The sequence below is a fragment of the Caretta caretta genome, chromosome 24 (genome assembly GCF_965140235.1).
Source record: "Caretta caretta isolate rCarCar2 chromosome 24, rCarCar1.hap1, whole genome shotgun sequence".
NCBI classification, from domain to species: Eukaryota; Metazoa; Chordata; order Testudines; family Cheloniidae; genus Caretta; species Caretta caretta.
Window position 1 is genome coordinate 10,229,414 of NC_134229.1, and position 11,740 is coordinate 10,241,153.

An 11,740-nucleotide genomic window follows, 5' to 3' on the forward strand; every position below is an offset into this window, starting at 1 on the left:
CTGCCAGCCAGGCGGCTTTGCTCTGGCAGCCCAGAAAGTGTCTTGTCCCCAAAGAAATAACTTTGTTCCTGGCTTCTTGAGTGTGAGGTGTGCGATCAAATGGCCTGCAGGCTGGGACTGGTGTTTTGGCAACACCTTAGAGAGGCAGGGTGTAACCCAGCCGCAGAGCTGGGTTACAGCAGTGACCTACCCATGACTTGTGGGCTTTATGGAGTGTCCGAGACGCACCTCGCCCAAAACCGCCCTATCACGCTCACCTGTATGACCTTGAGCATGTCACTGAGGCTGTGTCTACACTTAAACAGCTAGCTGCTGTTCTTCCATCGACCTAGCACTGTCTACACTGGGGGTTAAGTCAGCTTAGCTACATGGTTCCGGGTGTGGATTTTTCACACCCCCGAGCAACATAGCTGGGTCAACTTAACGTTTGGAGTGGACCTGGCCTTAGTCTCTATGGCCCAGACCCACCAAGGTATTGAGGCTCCTAACTTCCACTGAAATAGAGCCTAAATACTTCTGTGGATCTGTGCCTCAGGTACCCAGTTCCTTGTGCAATGGGGATAGTGAACCCTGAGTCAAGCCCATTCCTTCTGGCTGAGCGAAAGCATCGGGCCAGGGGCATCCTTGATGCCACTAGCTGAGGGAGAATTAGTTTTCTTCCCCCGCAGTTAGAGAACCGGTCGGTCTGGCAGCTGTGGTGCAGCTTACCAATGTTGTGTGGAATTAAAGAGCAACAGCCCCCGATTTTTAGAATGAAAACCATTCCCACAGACACGTAAGTTGGGGTAAGGTAGCTCCAGTGCATTGCTTGGCCATGCAAGCCATTAAATCAAGGACCTTTCAGTAATGCTATGCCAAGCTCCCGACTAACCTTACTCATGTGGTAAATAGGCAAAGGCCATCAAAGTGAAACTCCAATGCAAGAGTGAAATTGAATGACTAATCATTGCAGTGAGAAATAAACAACTAATTTTAGTGTCTGGAATTTAATTAAACAATCAGCCGGAGGCCATTCTGAGAGTCAGATGGAGACTGGGACGCGGGAAGTGGTGTCTGCACGCTGAGTCCTTTGTCTGTCGTCAGACTGGGGGTAACACTTTCAAAAGCACCAAAGTTCTATTTTCAAAAGTGACGTAGGTAAATGCCCCACGCGCCAGATCCCTAAGGGATGTAGGTGCCGAAAGATGCAGGTAGGTGCTTGGGTGCTTTCGGAAATCTCCCTCAGTGCCATCTGCATGTTCAGGCACCTAAATGCCATTAAAAACCTGGCCCCAAGCACCTCATCACTCTTGAAAATGGGACTTAGGAGCCTCTTAGACAGGAGTTTTTGCACAAAAATGAAAGGAAAATCATGTCTTTGCTGAGAGCCCAGCACCATTCGCTGGTCTGGGGTAGGGAAAACAGGAGTTATTGCTAGTGGTAAAAGCCAGAGTCAGGATCTGGGAGTTAAAGGTGCCCAACTTGGTCCCTTACACCTACTGTGCCTCCACTCGGGCATTTGTTAAATGGGTGTAATACGTCGTCATGGTGATTCAGTTGTTTAACAGCCTGAGATCCTTGGCTCAGGTATGACATACATGCGGTTGGTGCGTTCTGCTCTGTAAAGCACTGCAGCCACTCGGGCCGCTTCCCCAGATACAGGTAGATCTCCCATGGGCTCCACACGAGGCACAGAGGGACGTGTGCGTGACAAGACCCAAACCCTGTGTGCTGGTGACACGGACTGATGCTGGAGATGGGCTGCGGGAGGAGTTGCAAAGTTGATTCTCACACAGGACTGGAATAACAGGGGGTGTTGCCAGGCCAGCTTTCTCCTAAGTGAACAGCCAGCTCTTCCCTGACACATGGCAGCTTTGCAATGAGAGAGGTTGAGCCCATAAACATAACTTCACCTGCAACCTAGTCTGTGCTTCTACCCAGGAAACCCAGTGCTCTCCTGCTGAGCCACTTGGTGGTAACTGCAGCGTTAGACCTGCCCCCAAGAGCTCAGTCTAGGTAGACAGGCTCGACAAATAGGGTGGGAGAGGAAACAGGCACTGAAAGCAGAGGTGACTTGCTCAAGGTGGGAGGCAGAGCAGGGACTGGGATCCAGGTCTCCTGATTCCCAGCCCAGTGTCCTCGTTGCTGGAACTCGCTGTTTCTCCTTGGCTACCCAGTGCCATGAGCTTTTCTCTCCAAGGGGCTCAGGGACGGGGGCAAAGGGAGCAGGTTTGTTTTGAAGGATTCACTGTAATTCATGTACATGGGAATTCACTGTGTCTTTCTTTCACTCCCCCAGGGAGAATTCAAACAGACCTCGTCCTTCCTGGTGTGACATTGGCCCTGGCTTGGATCCCCCTCTCCTGCTGACGTCCTGCCCCTTGCCCCATGAACTGCTGTAAATGTTCTGTGTGAACTACTGTAACACTGCGATTTTAACTGTTTTTTTTTAAGTTACACCTAGTGCCTTTTTAGTCCTCTTCTAGATTCTCCCTGTCCTGTAGATCTGTGGGGCTGGAGTCTTGCCCTCTGCGCTGCAGGCAACTTCGCATAAACCAGCGTTATTTTCCTAAACGACAGATGACAAACCCAGCTGCTGAACACACCCAGCAGAGGGGCTCCCCTGCCACTTGCTGGCGTTGCAGATTGCTCACCCTGCTTTGGGGATGTCTGCTAGCACCAGGCTTTCCCAAGGAGGGTGAAATTCAGCCCATGCAGCAGGCCAGCGTGAGGCCTTTGCAGCACCGTAGTGCCACTTAAGCCTATCGGAGGGTTTTATGCTGCCAGAGGTGGCAGGCTGGGGAGCCCTGGTTATGCTAAAGCACTGAATGTAGGGAATGCAAGTATATTTTTGTGACTGTAGAAGATTGTTGTGTGGTCCCCACTGTCGCTGCTATACTAGTGTGTCAGGATGTCATCTTTGTGGTGTCTGAACTGGCTGAATTCTACAACTCAACTACATCCCCCCTGCTGTCTGTGTCCCCCCTGTCCCCCACCGAAAAAGTGTCCCCATTTTTCCACTATCTTGTCACCCCAACCTCAGTATGAATGGCAGGAGTCTTGAACCACCACGCATCTGGATCCACTGAGAAATACTTGTAGGGAACGAGCCTGTTGCAGGAAGCGGGAAAGGGGCTGCTGCAAGGCTGCGGTAGATGGTGCCTCATCCGTGGAATCTGTATTTTTCTCTTGCGGGGCTCCAAAGCAGACTGGATCGGTTACCAGGAATAACAGAGGTTGGAATCAAATCCTTCACTTTGTTGGGTCACAGTGTGTAACCACCCTGGCAAGAGCTCTTCAGGAGGCTGTCCTGCAAGCAGAGGCTGTAGGGCCAGACTCCTCTCCCAGCAGCTGGACAGATTTAACTGTGCAGCTGCTTTTTATTACAGTTCAGCAAGAGAAACCTTCCCAGACCTTAACTTGAAAGCCTGAGACACTGTAATAGTCACTTTTAAAACCACTTTAAAATACTTGTGTAATTTTATCTATTTGTAACTGGAAATAAACCCTTTGGTTTGAGTTCAGTCTCCCTGAACATTTGGAAGGAGGAAGGTGGGGCTGGCTTGCTAGGATGTGGAGTGGACTGCAGCTCTCCTGCCCCCTGCTGGTCCGTGGTGGAACTGGGGGGACTGAACAGTAGTTCTCTGCATCTAACACAGTGGTGACACTCAGACCTCAGTGGTTCAGGAACCAAATTAGCAATCAACAATAGTACTCTTCATGTTTAAACGGTATGACGGGAAATGTTGGGTTTTCATATATTCTTCTCACAGCAAGATGACGGACCAAGTATTTTATCAACTACAACTGGTGGTTAACCTAGTAAAAGCATCCTGATTGTTGGTGGTTCATCACACGGAGTTTTAACGTCCTGTGCTGCACAGAGCTGCCGGAGACCCAGTAATGAGCCTCTCGTGAGCCTGTCTGAGGATCACTGAGATCTAGCAGTTGTGTTGGCACCTGAACTGGGGGCACTGGGACTCTTGACGGATTCAGGTTGAATTCAGCATAGTTTTGGCTGAAAAGAGGATCGGGCCCACCCGAGGCAGGGGAGTCACCGGGTCAAGGGTTGGGGTTTTTTAAAGTCAATGGTTCAGTTTTTTATTTAGGAAGTGTTTATTTTGGCTGAATTAGAAACCAAAATACTTCCTATGTAAAAAAACACCAGCACGTGGCTGAATTGAAAAGGAAAACTCAAATTTCACTTGAGCTAACCAAAATGTTTGTTAATCCAGAGCAAGAATTTTTCACTTGGACAACATTTTTTTTAAAAAAATTGGATTTGGTTTGACTCCAACCTGATTCTTCCCCAGAATATTTGGTTCAGTCCCCCAATAAAAACATCCATTATTTGCTGAACTCTAGTTAGCAGCACTCTCCCCACCCCTCTGTTCACACAGGTGCTAATGGAAGCCTGGCTGGGGAGAACTGGAGGTCTCTGGCTGGGACTGTTCTGGCAGACGTCAGGCCATGTCTACACTAGCACTTATGTCAGCAAAACTTTTGTCACTCAAGGGTGTGAAAAAACACCCCTGAGTGACACAAGTTTTGCTGGCATAAGCACTCATGTGCCCAGCACTCTGTCAGTGGGACATGCTCTCCTGCTGACAGAGCTACTGCCGCTCGTTGGCCTGATTTTCCGATTTCCACAGGAGAGCTCTCTCCTGTTGGCATAATGCGGCTACACCATCAATCTTACAGCAGCACAGCTGTGAGCTTGTAAGTGTAGACATGGCTTTAGTAGTAGGTGAGCTTCAGCATGTTCCCTGAAATTTACATCCACGTGTGGAATGAATTTATGTGTACCAATATGGAGGTGATGTGGGGCTGAGGGCCTTGGAGTGTGGGAGGGGGCTCCAGGCTGGGGCAGAGGGTTAGGGTGTGTGTGTGTGGGGGGGAGGGCTTCGGAGTGTGGGAGGGGATGTGGGCTCCAGCTGGGGAAAGGGGGGGCGGCGCTGGGGATGAGGGGTTTAGGATGTGGGAGGAGGCTCAGGGCTAGAGCAGAGGGTTGGGGCGGGGGGGGATGAGGACTCTGGGTGGGGCTGAGGATGAGGTGTTTGGGGTGCACAACAGGGCCCTGTTCTCTACTGGCCCTTAGACACGACCCTCACACACAGCTCTGTGCTGGAGTCCTTGGCTTGACCTGGGGCTGCATGTCGCCTTTCCCGCTGCCATAGGTGCTTGAATCAGAGCAAGTCGGCTCTTTGATCCAAACAAGGTTGCAGTGAAGCTGGGGGTTTGGGGGATCCCTATGCAGGAGGTGAGAGGGTAAGGATTGTGTCCCTGTTGTGCCATTCTGGTCAGGACTCCCAGAACCACAAGCCATGGTGTTGCCCTTCTGCCTTAGCAAGAGTGAGCTTTGCTGGAGATTATACGGTGTCTCAGCTCCCTGCTCTGCCAGGCTGTCTGTCTCACAGCAAACGCCTCGAGAATGCCAGCCTTCTCCTTGCCTTGCAGGTAACATTCAGTGAACTGCAGGTCCCCAGAGACGTCTCTGCATCCAGTCCCTCTCCCGGGATGCTCACAGAAATTAAGTTAGCTGTTTCCAAAGAGACTAGGCACACACCAGCCTGCTAGGCCATCTGAGGGCTCACTTTATGCTTTGATTTAGTTGGTGTTGGCCCTGCTTTGAGTAGGGGGTTGGACTAGATGACCTCCTGAGGCCCCTTCCAACCCTGATATTCTATGATTCAATAGACTGGCTCAGAGATGGTTGATAGGAAAACTCAGAAGTTTCACAAAGAACCAAGATTTGAGGAAAAGAGGTGACTGGTTACAAACAAAGCTTACTGTCTGCTGCCTAAAACTTAATTTTAGCAAGTTATGATCTTTGCCTAAGCAGTTTTCTCACTTAGCTCCTGCCTTTCAGGCCAAGAGGATCTGCCATTCACAGGCGCCATCCTATGTCCTCTGAGTGGTGAATAACCAAAAGGGCTTTTTGCCTCCTTGTCTTTGTCTCGAGCCAGGAAGCCTTTGGGGGAGGGGGAACAAACTCAGACCTGGAGCAAGCTCACCAAGTAGTTTTCTCTGCTGCTTGATGGCTTTGTTTATCTTATATGTAAATATCCTTTCATTGGGCTCTGCCTGTCATCAAGCCGCTCAGAGGGGAACCCACATTCCCTGGTCTGGGGCAGCCTTGCTTTAGGCACTGCCTCCCAAACACAGTGTAAGAACATATTGCCAGCACTCATACATCATTCTTTATATCCATACTCTGCATGCATCACGTGATTTTCAGGATCAGCCTGTCACCTGTTTTTGGATGATACTTTCCATGACACCTTTTAGATACATATTAGGACAACAGTGTATTGGGGGTAGTGAGTGTGTTAGGCCTAGGGTGAATTACAGGAGAGTGGGCCCTTTGCCAGTGGGCACTGAGGGTCAGACTGGTGGAGAGCTTGGGGATTGCAATTGGGATCTTCTCTTATGGATTCTTATTTTCCCTTTGGAAAGTCTCTAATAAAGGGCCTCATTCCTGGTCCTCTCTGAGGAACAGTCCCAGACCTGGAGAGCCAGTGGGGCTGGGCACCCCAGCCCACAGCAACTGCTTAGCCCCACCCTGCATGGGCTGTTTTTCTACAGCTGTCACTGAGCCCCTTGATGCAAATGAGCAATGAACACAGTGGATCACCACGCAGCCTTTGACATCACACATGAAAGCTCAGCCAGCCAATCAGCATGTGGCTATAAGATGTGAGCATGTTTCCATGGCAGTCATGGATGGTGCTGCGGACACCCCTGGGGATAAGATGCTGGGGCAGAGCCAGGGACAGAGGCCAGCCCGCTGTGAATGGAGTAACCCGCTCTGAGGTGCAGGCAGAAGCCTGTTCCCTGCTGGTGTATTAAACAACCCTAGTCAGAACCATCTCTGCACCCAGAGTTCCCTTGGGAGGGCAGGTGGGTGAGGGAACTGAGGGACTGGGAGTGAGGACACCTGGGTTTGATGTACAGCTCTGGGAGCAGAGTGGGGTCTAGTGGTTAGAGCACAGGGATCTGGGATGCTGGACTCCTGGGTCTATACCAAGCTCTGGGAGGTGAGTGGGAGTCTAGTGGTTAGAGGGGCTGGACTCTTGCCTTCAGCACTGTAACTATCAAGAGTAAGGAATCATCCCTCAGTCTGACCCTTAGCTTTCATTTTCTCTCAGCCCCACTGGGAGTCACCCACTTTCCCTGATGACCCTTCCCGGTTCCGTGGAGCTGGTCTTGGTGAAAGGTTCCTAGTTGCTCATTACCTCACACGTAAGAGGCCCTGCCAAATTCACGGTCATAGGATTTTAAAAATCATAAATCTCACCATTTCAGATATTTACATCTGAAATTTCATGGTGGTGTAACCAAGGGGGTCCTGACCCCAAAAGGAGGTGGGGGGGGTTGCAAGGCTTTTGTAAGAGTGGGCTCATGGTATTGCCACCCTTACTTCTGTGCTGCTGCTGGCAACGGCATTGCCTTCAGAGCTGGGCAGCCGGAGAGCCACGGCTGCTGGCCGGGCACCCATCTCTGAAGTCAGCGCTGCCGCCAGCAGCAGCACAGAAGTAAGGGTGGCTTGGTAGCGTATTGCTGCTGGTGGGGCAATGTCTTCAGCGTTGGGCGCCTTGTCAGCAGCCACTACTCCCCGGCCACCCAGCTCTGAAGGCAGTGTCGATGTAAGGGTGGCAATACTGCGCCCTCCCACAATAGCCTTGCAACACCCCCCTTCCCCCAAGTTGGTCCTTTTGGGTTGGAACCTCCAGTTTGAGAAACACTGGTCTCCCCTGTGAAATCTGTATAGTATAGGGTAAAAGGACACAAAAGACCAGATTTCAGGGGGAGGGAGAGCAGATGTCACGGTCAATGACATTTTTCATGGCTGTGAATTTGATAGGGCCCTACCCATACAATCTCCTACCCTTTGGCTCCACTTCTGCTCCTGCTTCGAGCCCACGCTCCCCCTCCCAGCCAGCCCATGCTGGTGTCTGATGCTCTGGGAAGCCAGAGGGGCAGGAGTTGCCATAGGCCAGGCCAGAGGAGATGGAGGCTGGGAGCGGGGATCCCAGCAGAGTGGAGGTCTGGGAGCTGGGGAGAGGCAGGAGCTGTGATAGCCTAGGCCGGAGGAGATGGAGGCCAGGGTGAGAATCTCAGCTGAGGGGAAGCTGGAGGTCAGAGGGGAAGGAGCAGCCATTGGCTGGGCCAGAGAAGATGGAGGCTAGGATGGGGCTGGGTCTCTGGGAGGAGCTACCCAGAGACAAAGACCTAGATGAGGGTTTCAGCGGTTCAGCATTCCCAGGAACTCACACAAGAACTGGCCTTTCCCTCTTTAAGGCAGGGGCTGCAGCAGCTTGCCGGAGCTGACATGGCCTCACAGAGCAGTGAGGGCATCATCAAGTTGTCGAGGGAGGAGCTGGAGGCCCTGAAAGCTGCCTTTGAGGAGGGGAACCTCACTGGAGTGGCCTCCAGGCTGCAGGAGATGCTGGAGTCGCTGGAGAGCATCCAGCTGGACATGGGCATCACGGGCGAGACTGGCGCTGGGAAGTCATCCTTTGTCAATGCCCTGCGGGGCCTGGGCGATGAGGATGTAGGTGCTGCCCGCACCGGTGTGGTGGAGACCACCAGGGAGCCGACTCCATACCAGCATCCCCGGTACCCCAACGTGACTATCTGGGACCTGCCAGGGATCGGCACACCCGATTTCCACCCTGACAGCTACCTGGAGCAGGTCGGCTTCTCACGCTACGACATCTTCTTTATCATCGCCTCGCACTGCTTCACCGCCAACCATGCTGCTCTGGCCCGCCACATCCAAGCCATGGACAAGAGCTTCTACTTTGTCCGCTCTAAGGTGGACGTGGACCTGGATTCCTCCCTCAGGCGCCGGCCATCCAGCTACAGCGAGGTGGGGGTGCTGCAGGAGATCCGGCAGAACTGCCTGGAGGGTCTGCAGGCCCAAGGCATCCGCTCGCCCCAGGTCTTCCTCCTCTCTGCCTTTGATCTCAGCAAATACGACTTCCATCTCCTGGGGGAGACGCTGGAGAGGGAGCTGAGCTACCACAAGCGGCATGCCTTCCTGATGGCCCTGCCCAACATCTCCTTGCACATCCTGGAGAAGAAAAAGGCAGCAATGTTGGAACACATGTGGCTGGTCTCCACCGTGGCCTGCGGTATCCATGCCACGCCCATCCCAGGGCTCCTGATCTCCTGCGATGTGGATGTCCTGGCCAGGACCTTGCAAGGTTACTGCAAGGGCTTTGGCCTGGACGATGACTCTCTGGAGAAGCTGGCAGCACAAATGGGGCAGCCGGTAGAGCAGATGAAGGCCGTGATCAAGTCTCCATTGGCCAAGGAGATCTCCAACATCCTGGTGGTGCAGTTGTTGCTACAGGCAGGCAGTGAGGCACCTAAGCTAGCCAAAGAGGTGCTGAGCTCTGTCCCGCTGCTGGGCTCGCTTGCATCCGGAGCACTGTCTTTTGCCACCACATACAAGATGCTGAGGAGCTTTGTGAATGCGGTGGCTGCTGATGCCCAGAGGGTGCTTATTAAAGCCTTCAACTTGGATGCTAAGAAGTGAGCCAGAAAGGAGGAGGAGAGAGAGATTGAAACACCTTCTATGATCAAAATCTCATGCCAGGTGCAGACAGGATCCTGGCATCTCCTGGAAATCCCCTGAGCTTCCTACCTGATGTCAGAATTTCATTCCTGAGCTGGATATAAAATCCATGATTGAATTTCTAAAGTTTCTGCTGCATTTGTTACTTTGCTATTTAAATGTCAAATATCAGAGCTGATTCTGCTGTCACTGACACTGGTGCAAATCAAGGGGGTGTGTGTGTGTGTGTGTGGTATACCAGGAGTAACTCTGTTGTAAATACTTCACTGTAAACCAAAAGTAAGTCAGTCTTAAATGTGTCATCATAAACTGTGGGTAATTCCATTATAAATAGATACTTCATTGTAAACTAGTCATAACTCTGTTGTAAATACACGACTGTAAACCAAGAGTAACACAGATGTCAATACTCTGTTGCAAACCAAGGGTAAATCTACTGTATACCAGGAGTAATGCTGGTATGAACCAGGAGTAACTCTTGTACATACAGTATATTGTTATAACCTGGGGTAACCCCATTATAACTAAATGGTTTATTGTAAACTGGATGTGATTTTACTGTAACTACTCCATTGTAAACGGGATGTAACTCTGTTGTAAACCAGAAGCTGTAAATATTCTGGGCCAAAACCTCAGCTGGGGCAAATTGGGGGAAAGCTCTACTGAAGTCACTGGGCTGTGTGGCCTAGTGGACTGAAAACTAGAGTTTTATTCCCAGCTCTGCTGCGGCGTGACCATGGGCAAGTCACTTCCCCTCCCAGTGTCTCAGTTTCCCAACCTGTAGAATGGGAATAATGATGCTGACCTCCTTTGTAAGGAACTTTTTGAGATCTACTGATGTAAGAGCTAGTGATTACTAGCATAGAAAATAACAAGAAGTGAGGATCTGGTCAGGCATTGTAAACCAGGAGTAACTCCAGTGTAAATGAGGAGTAACCACTCTGAAATGGCAGTAAAGCCAGAGTACAGTATGTCAGAATCAAGGCAGTCCTTTCTTTTGGGGACAGGAAAGTGGGTGAAAATGAAGTAAAGTTCTGTGACCCCACAATTAATTAGCAAAACTTAAATATGTCCTTAGCTTTCATATTGCTGTAATGAACAGTATCGAAGCAAAGTCCAGTCTACAGTGTAGAGGTAGGAGTGTGGTCTAAGGGTTAGGGTAGATAGATTGATTATCAGGACTCTGGGGTTCTACTCTCAGCCCTGGGAGGCAGTGAGGGTTAGTGATTAGTGCAAGAAAGTGGGATTCAGGACTCCTGGGTTTGCTTCCTTCCCCACTCTACCACTTCCTCATGTAGGAGAGTCACTCCATCTCTTTGTCCCTGTTTAACTCTTTAGGAGAAATGGGGATAATTTTCATATTTACCCAGCTCTCTAACGTGTTTTAAGATCGTCAGAGGAACGTCCGTGTTGTTAATACGTACCATGCAATGAAAGTCCCCTTAGTTAGTTCCTGCCTAGGGCTTTGGCCCAGCCACCCTGGGAGGATCTGTATGAGTTTAACCCCAGACATTCACTTGGGATCAGAGTTGATCGAGAAATGGACTTTCCCTCCTGTGGGGAAATTCTGAGATTTTGAAACAACCTACCTAGGCAATTTATTCCAGTGCTTAATCACCCTGACAGTTAAGAATTTTTTCCTAATGTCCAACCTAAACCTCCCTTGCTGCAATTTAAGCCCATTGCCTCTTGTCCCAGCCTCAGAGATTAAGAAAAACAACCTTTTCCCCTCCTCCTTGTAACAACCTTTTACATGCTTGAAAACTGTTATGTCCCCTCTCAATCTTCTATTTTCCAGACTAAACAAACCCAATTTTTTCAATCTTCCCTCATAAGTCATCTGTTTGCCATGGAAGGTGCTCAGGTGCTACGGGGCAGGGACTAGTATTTGTTCTTTGTTTGTACAGCCCCTAGCACAGTGGGGTCCTGCTCTATGACTGAAGCTCCTAGGTGGTAGCATAATACAAATCATTAATAATGGTGATGGGAGGCAGTACGAATGCCTTACGTTGTGTAAGCCTACCAGAGGCTGGGCCAGGTCAATCAGGGTTGTACTGTCTACGCACATTCCCAAAGCATGTACTCAGCAAAACTGCTAGCTATGAATTTTCTCCTGTGAAATCGCTTTGCAGACTCAGTTTGACAACTCCTCTTCATTTGCTTTCTCAACAATTACAG

At 50.5% G+C, this 11,740-nt stretch overlaps 2 protein-coding genes across 2 annotated transcripts in view; both read left to right on the top strand.

The window, feature by feature from the left end:
* The window catches only part of F11R (F11 receptor), a 49,241-nt gene extending 45,743 nt beyond the window's left edge, over positions 1-3,498 (top strand). The window contains exon 10 of the mRNA XM_075122907.1: positions 2,279-3,498. Within this exon, the coding sequence (XP_074979008.1) occupies positions 2,279-2,314 (36 nt within the window). The 3' untranslated portion in view covers positions 2,315-3,498. The remainder of the gene's footprint in view (positions 1-2,278) is intronic.
* A 4,668-nt stretch (positions 3,499-8,166) lies between these two features.
* LOC125625570 (interferon-inducible GTPase 5-like) lies at positions 8,167-11,507 on the top strand. Its single transcript, XM_048827809.2, has one exon. It carries the CDS (start codon positions 8,216-8,218, stop codon positions 9,521-9,523), a length of 1,308 nt encoding a protein of 435 aa, XP_048683766.1. The 5' UTR covers positions 8,167-8,215; the 3' UTR covers positions 9,524-11,507.
* Positions 11,508-11,740: the final 233 nt, after the last annotated feature.

Bases quoted from the DNA above. Each gene is read 5' to 3' on its own strand.
- LOC125625570 (XM_048827809.2), top strand. From the start codon at position 8,216: ATGAGGGTTTCAGCGGTTCAGCATTCCCAGGAACTCACACAAGAACTG.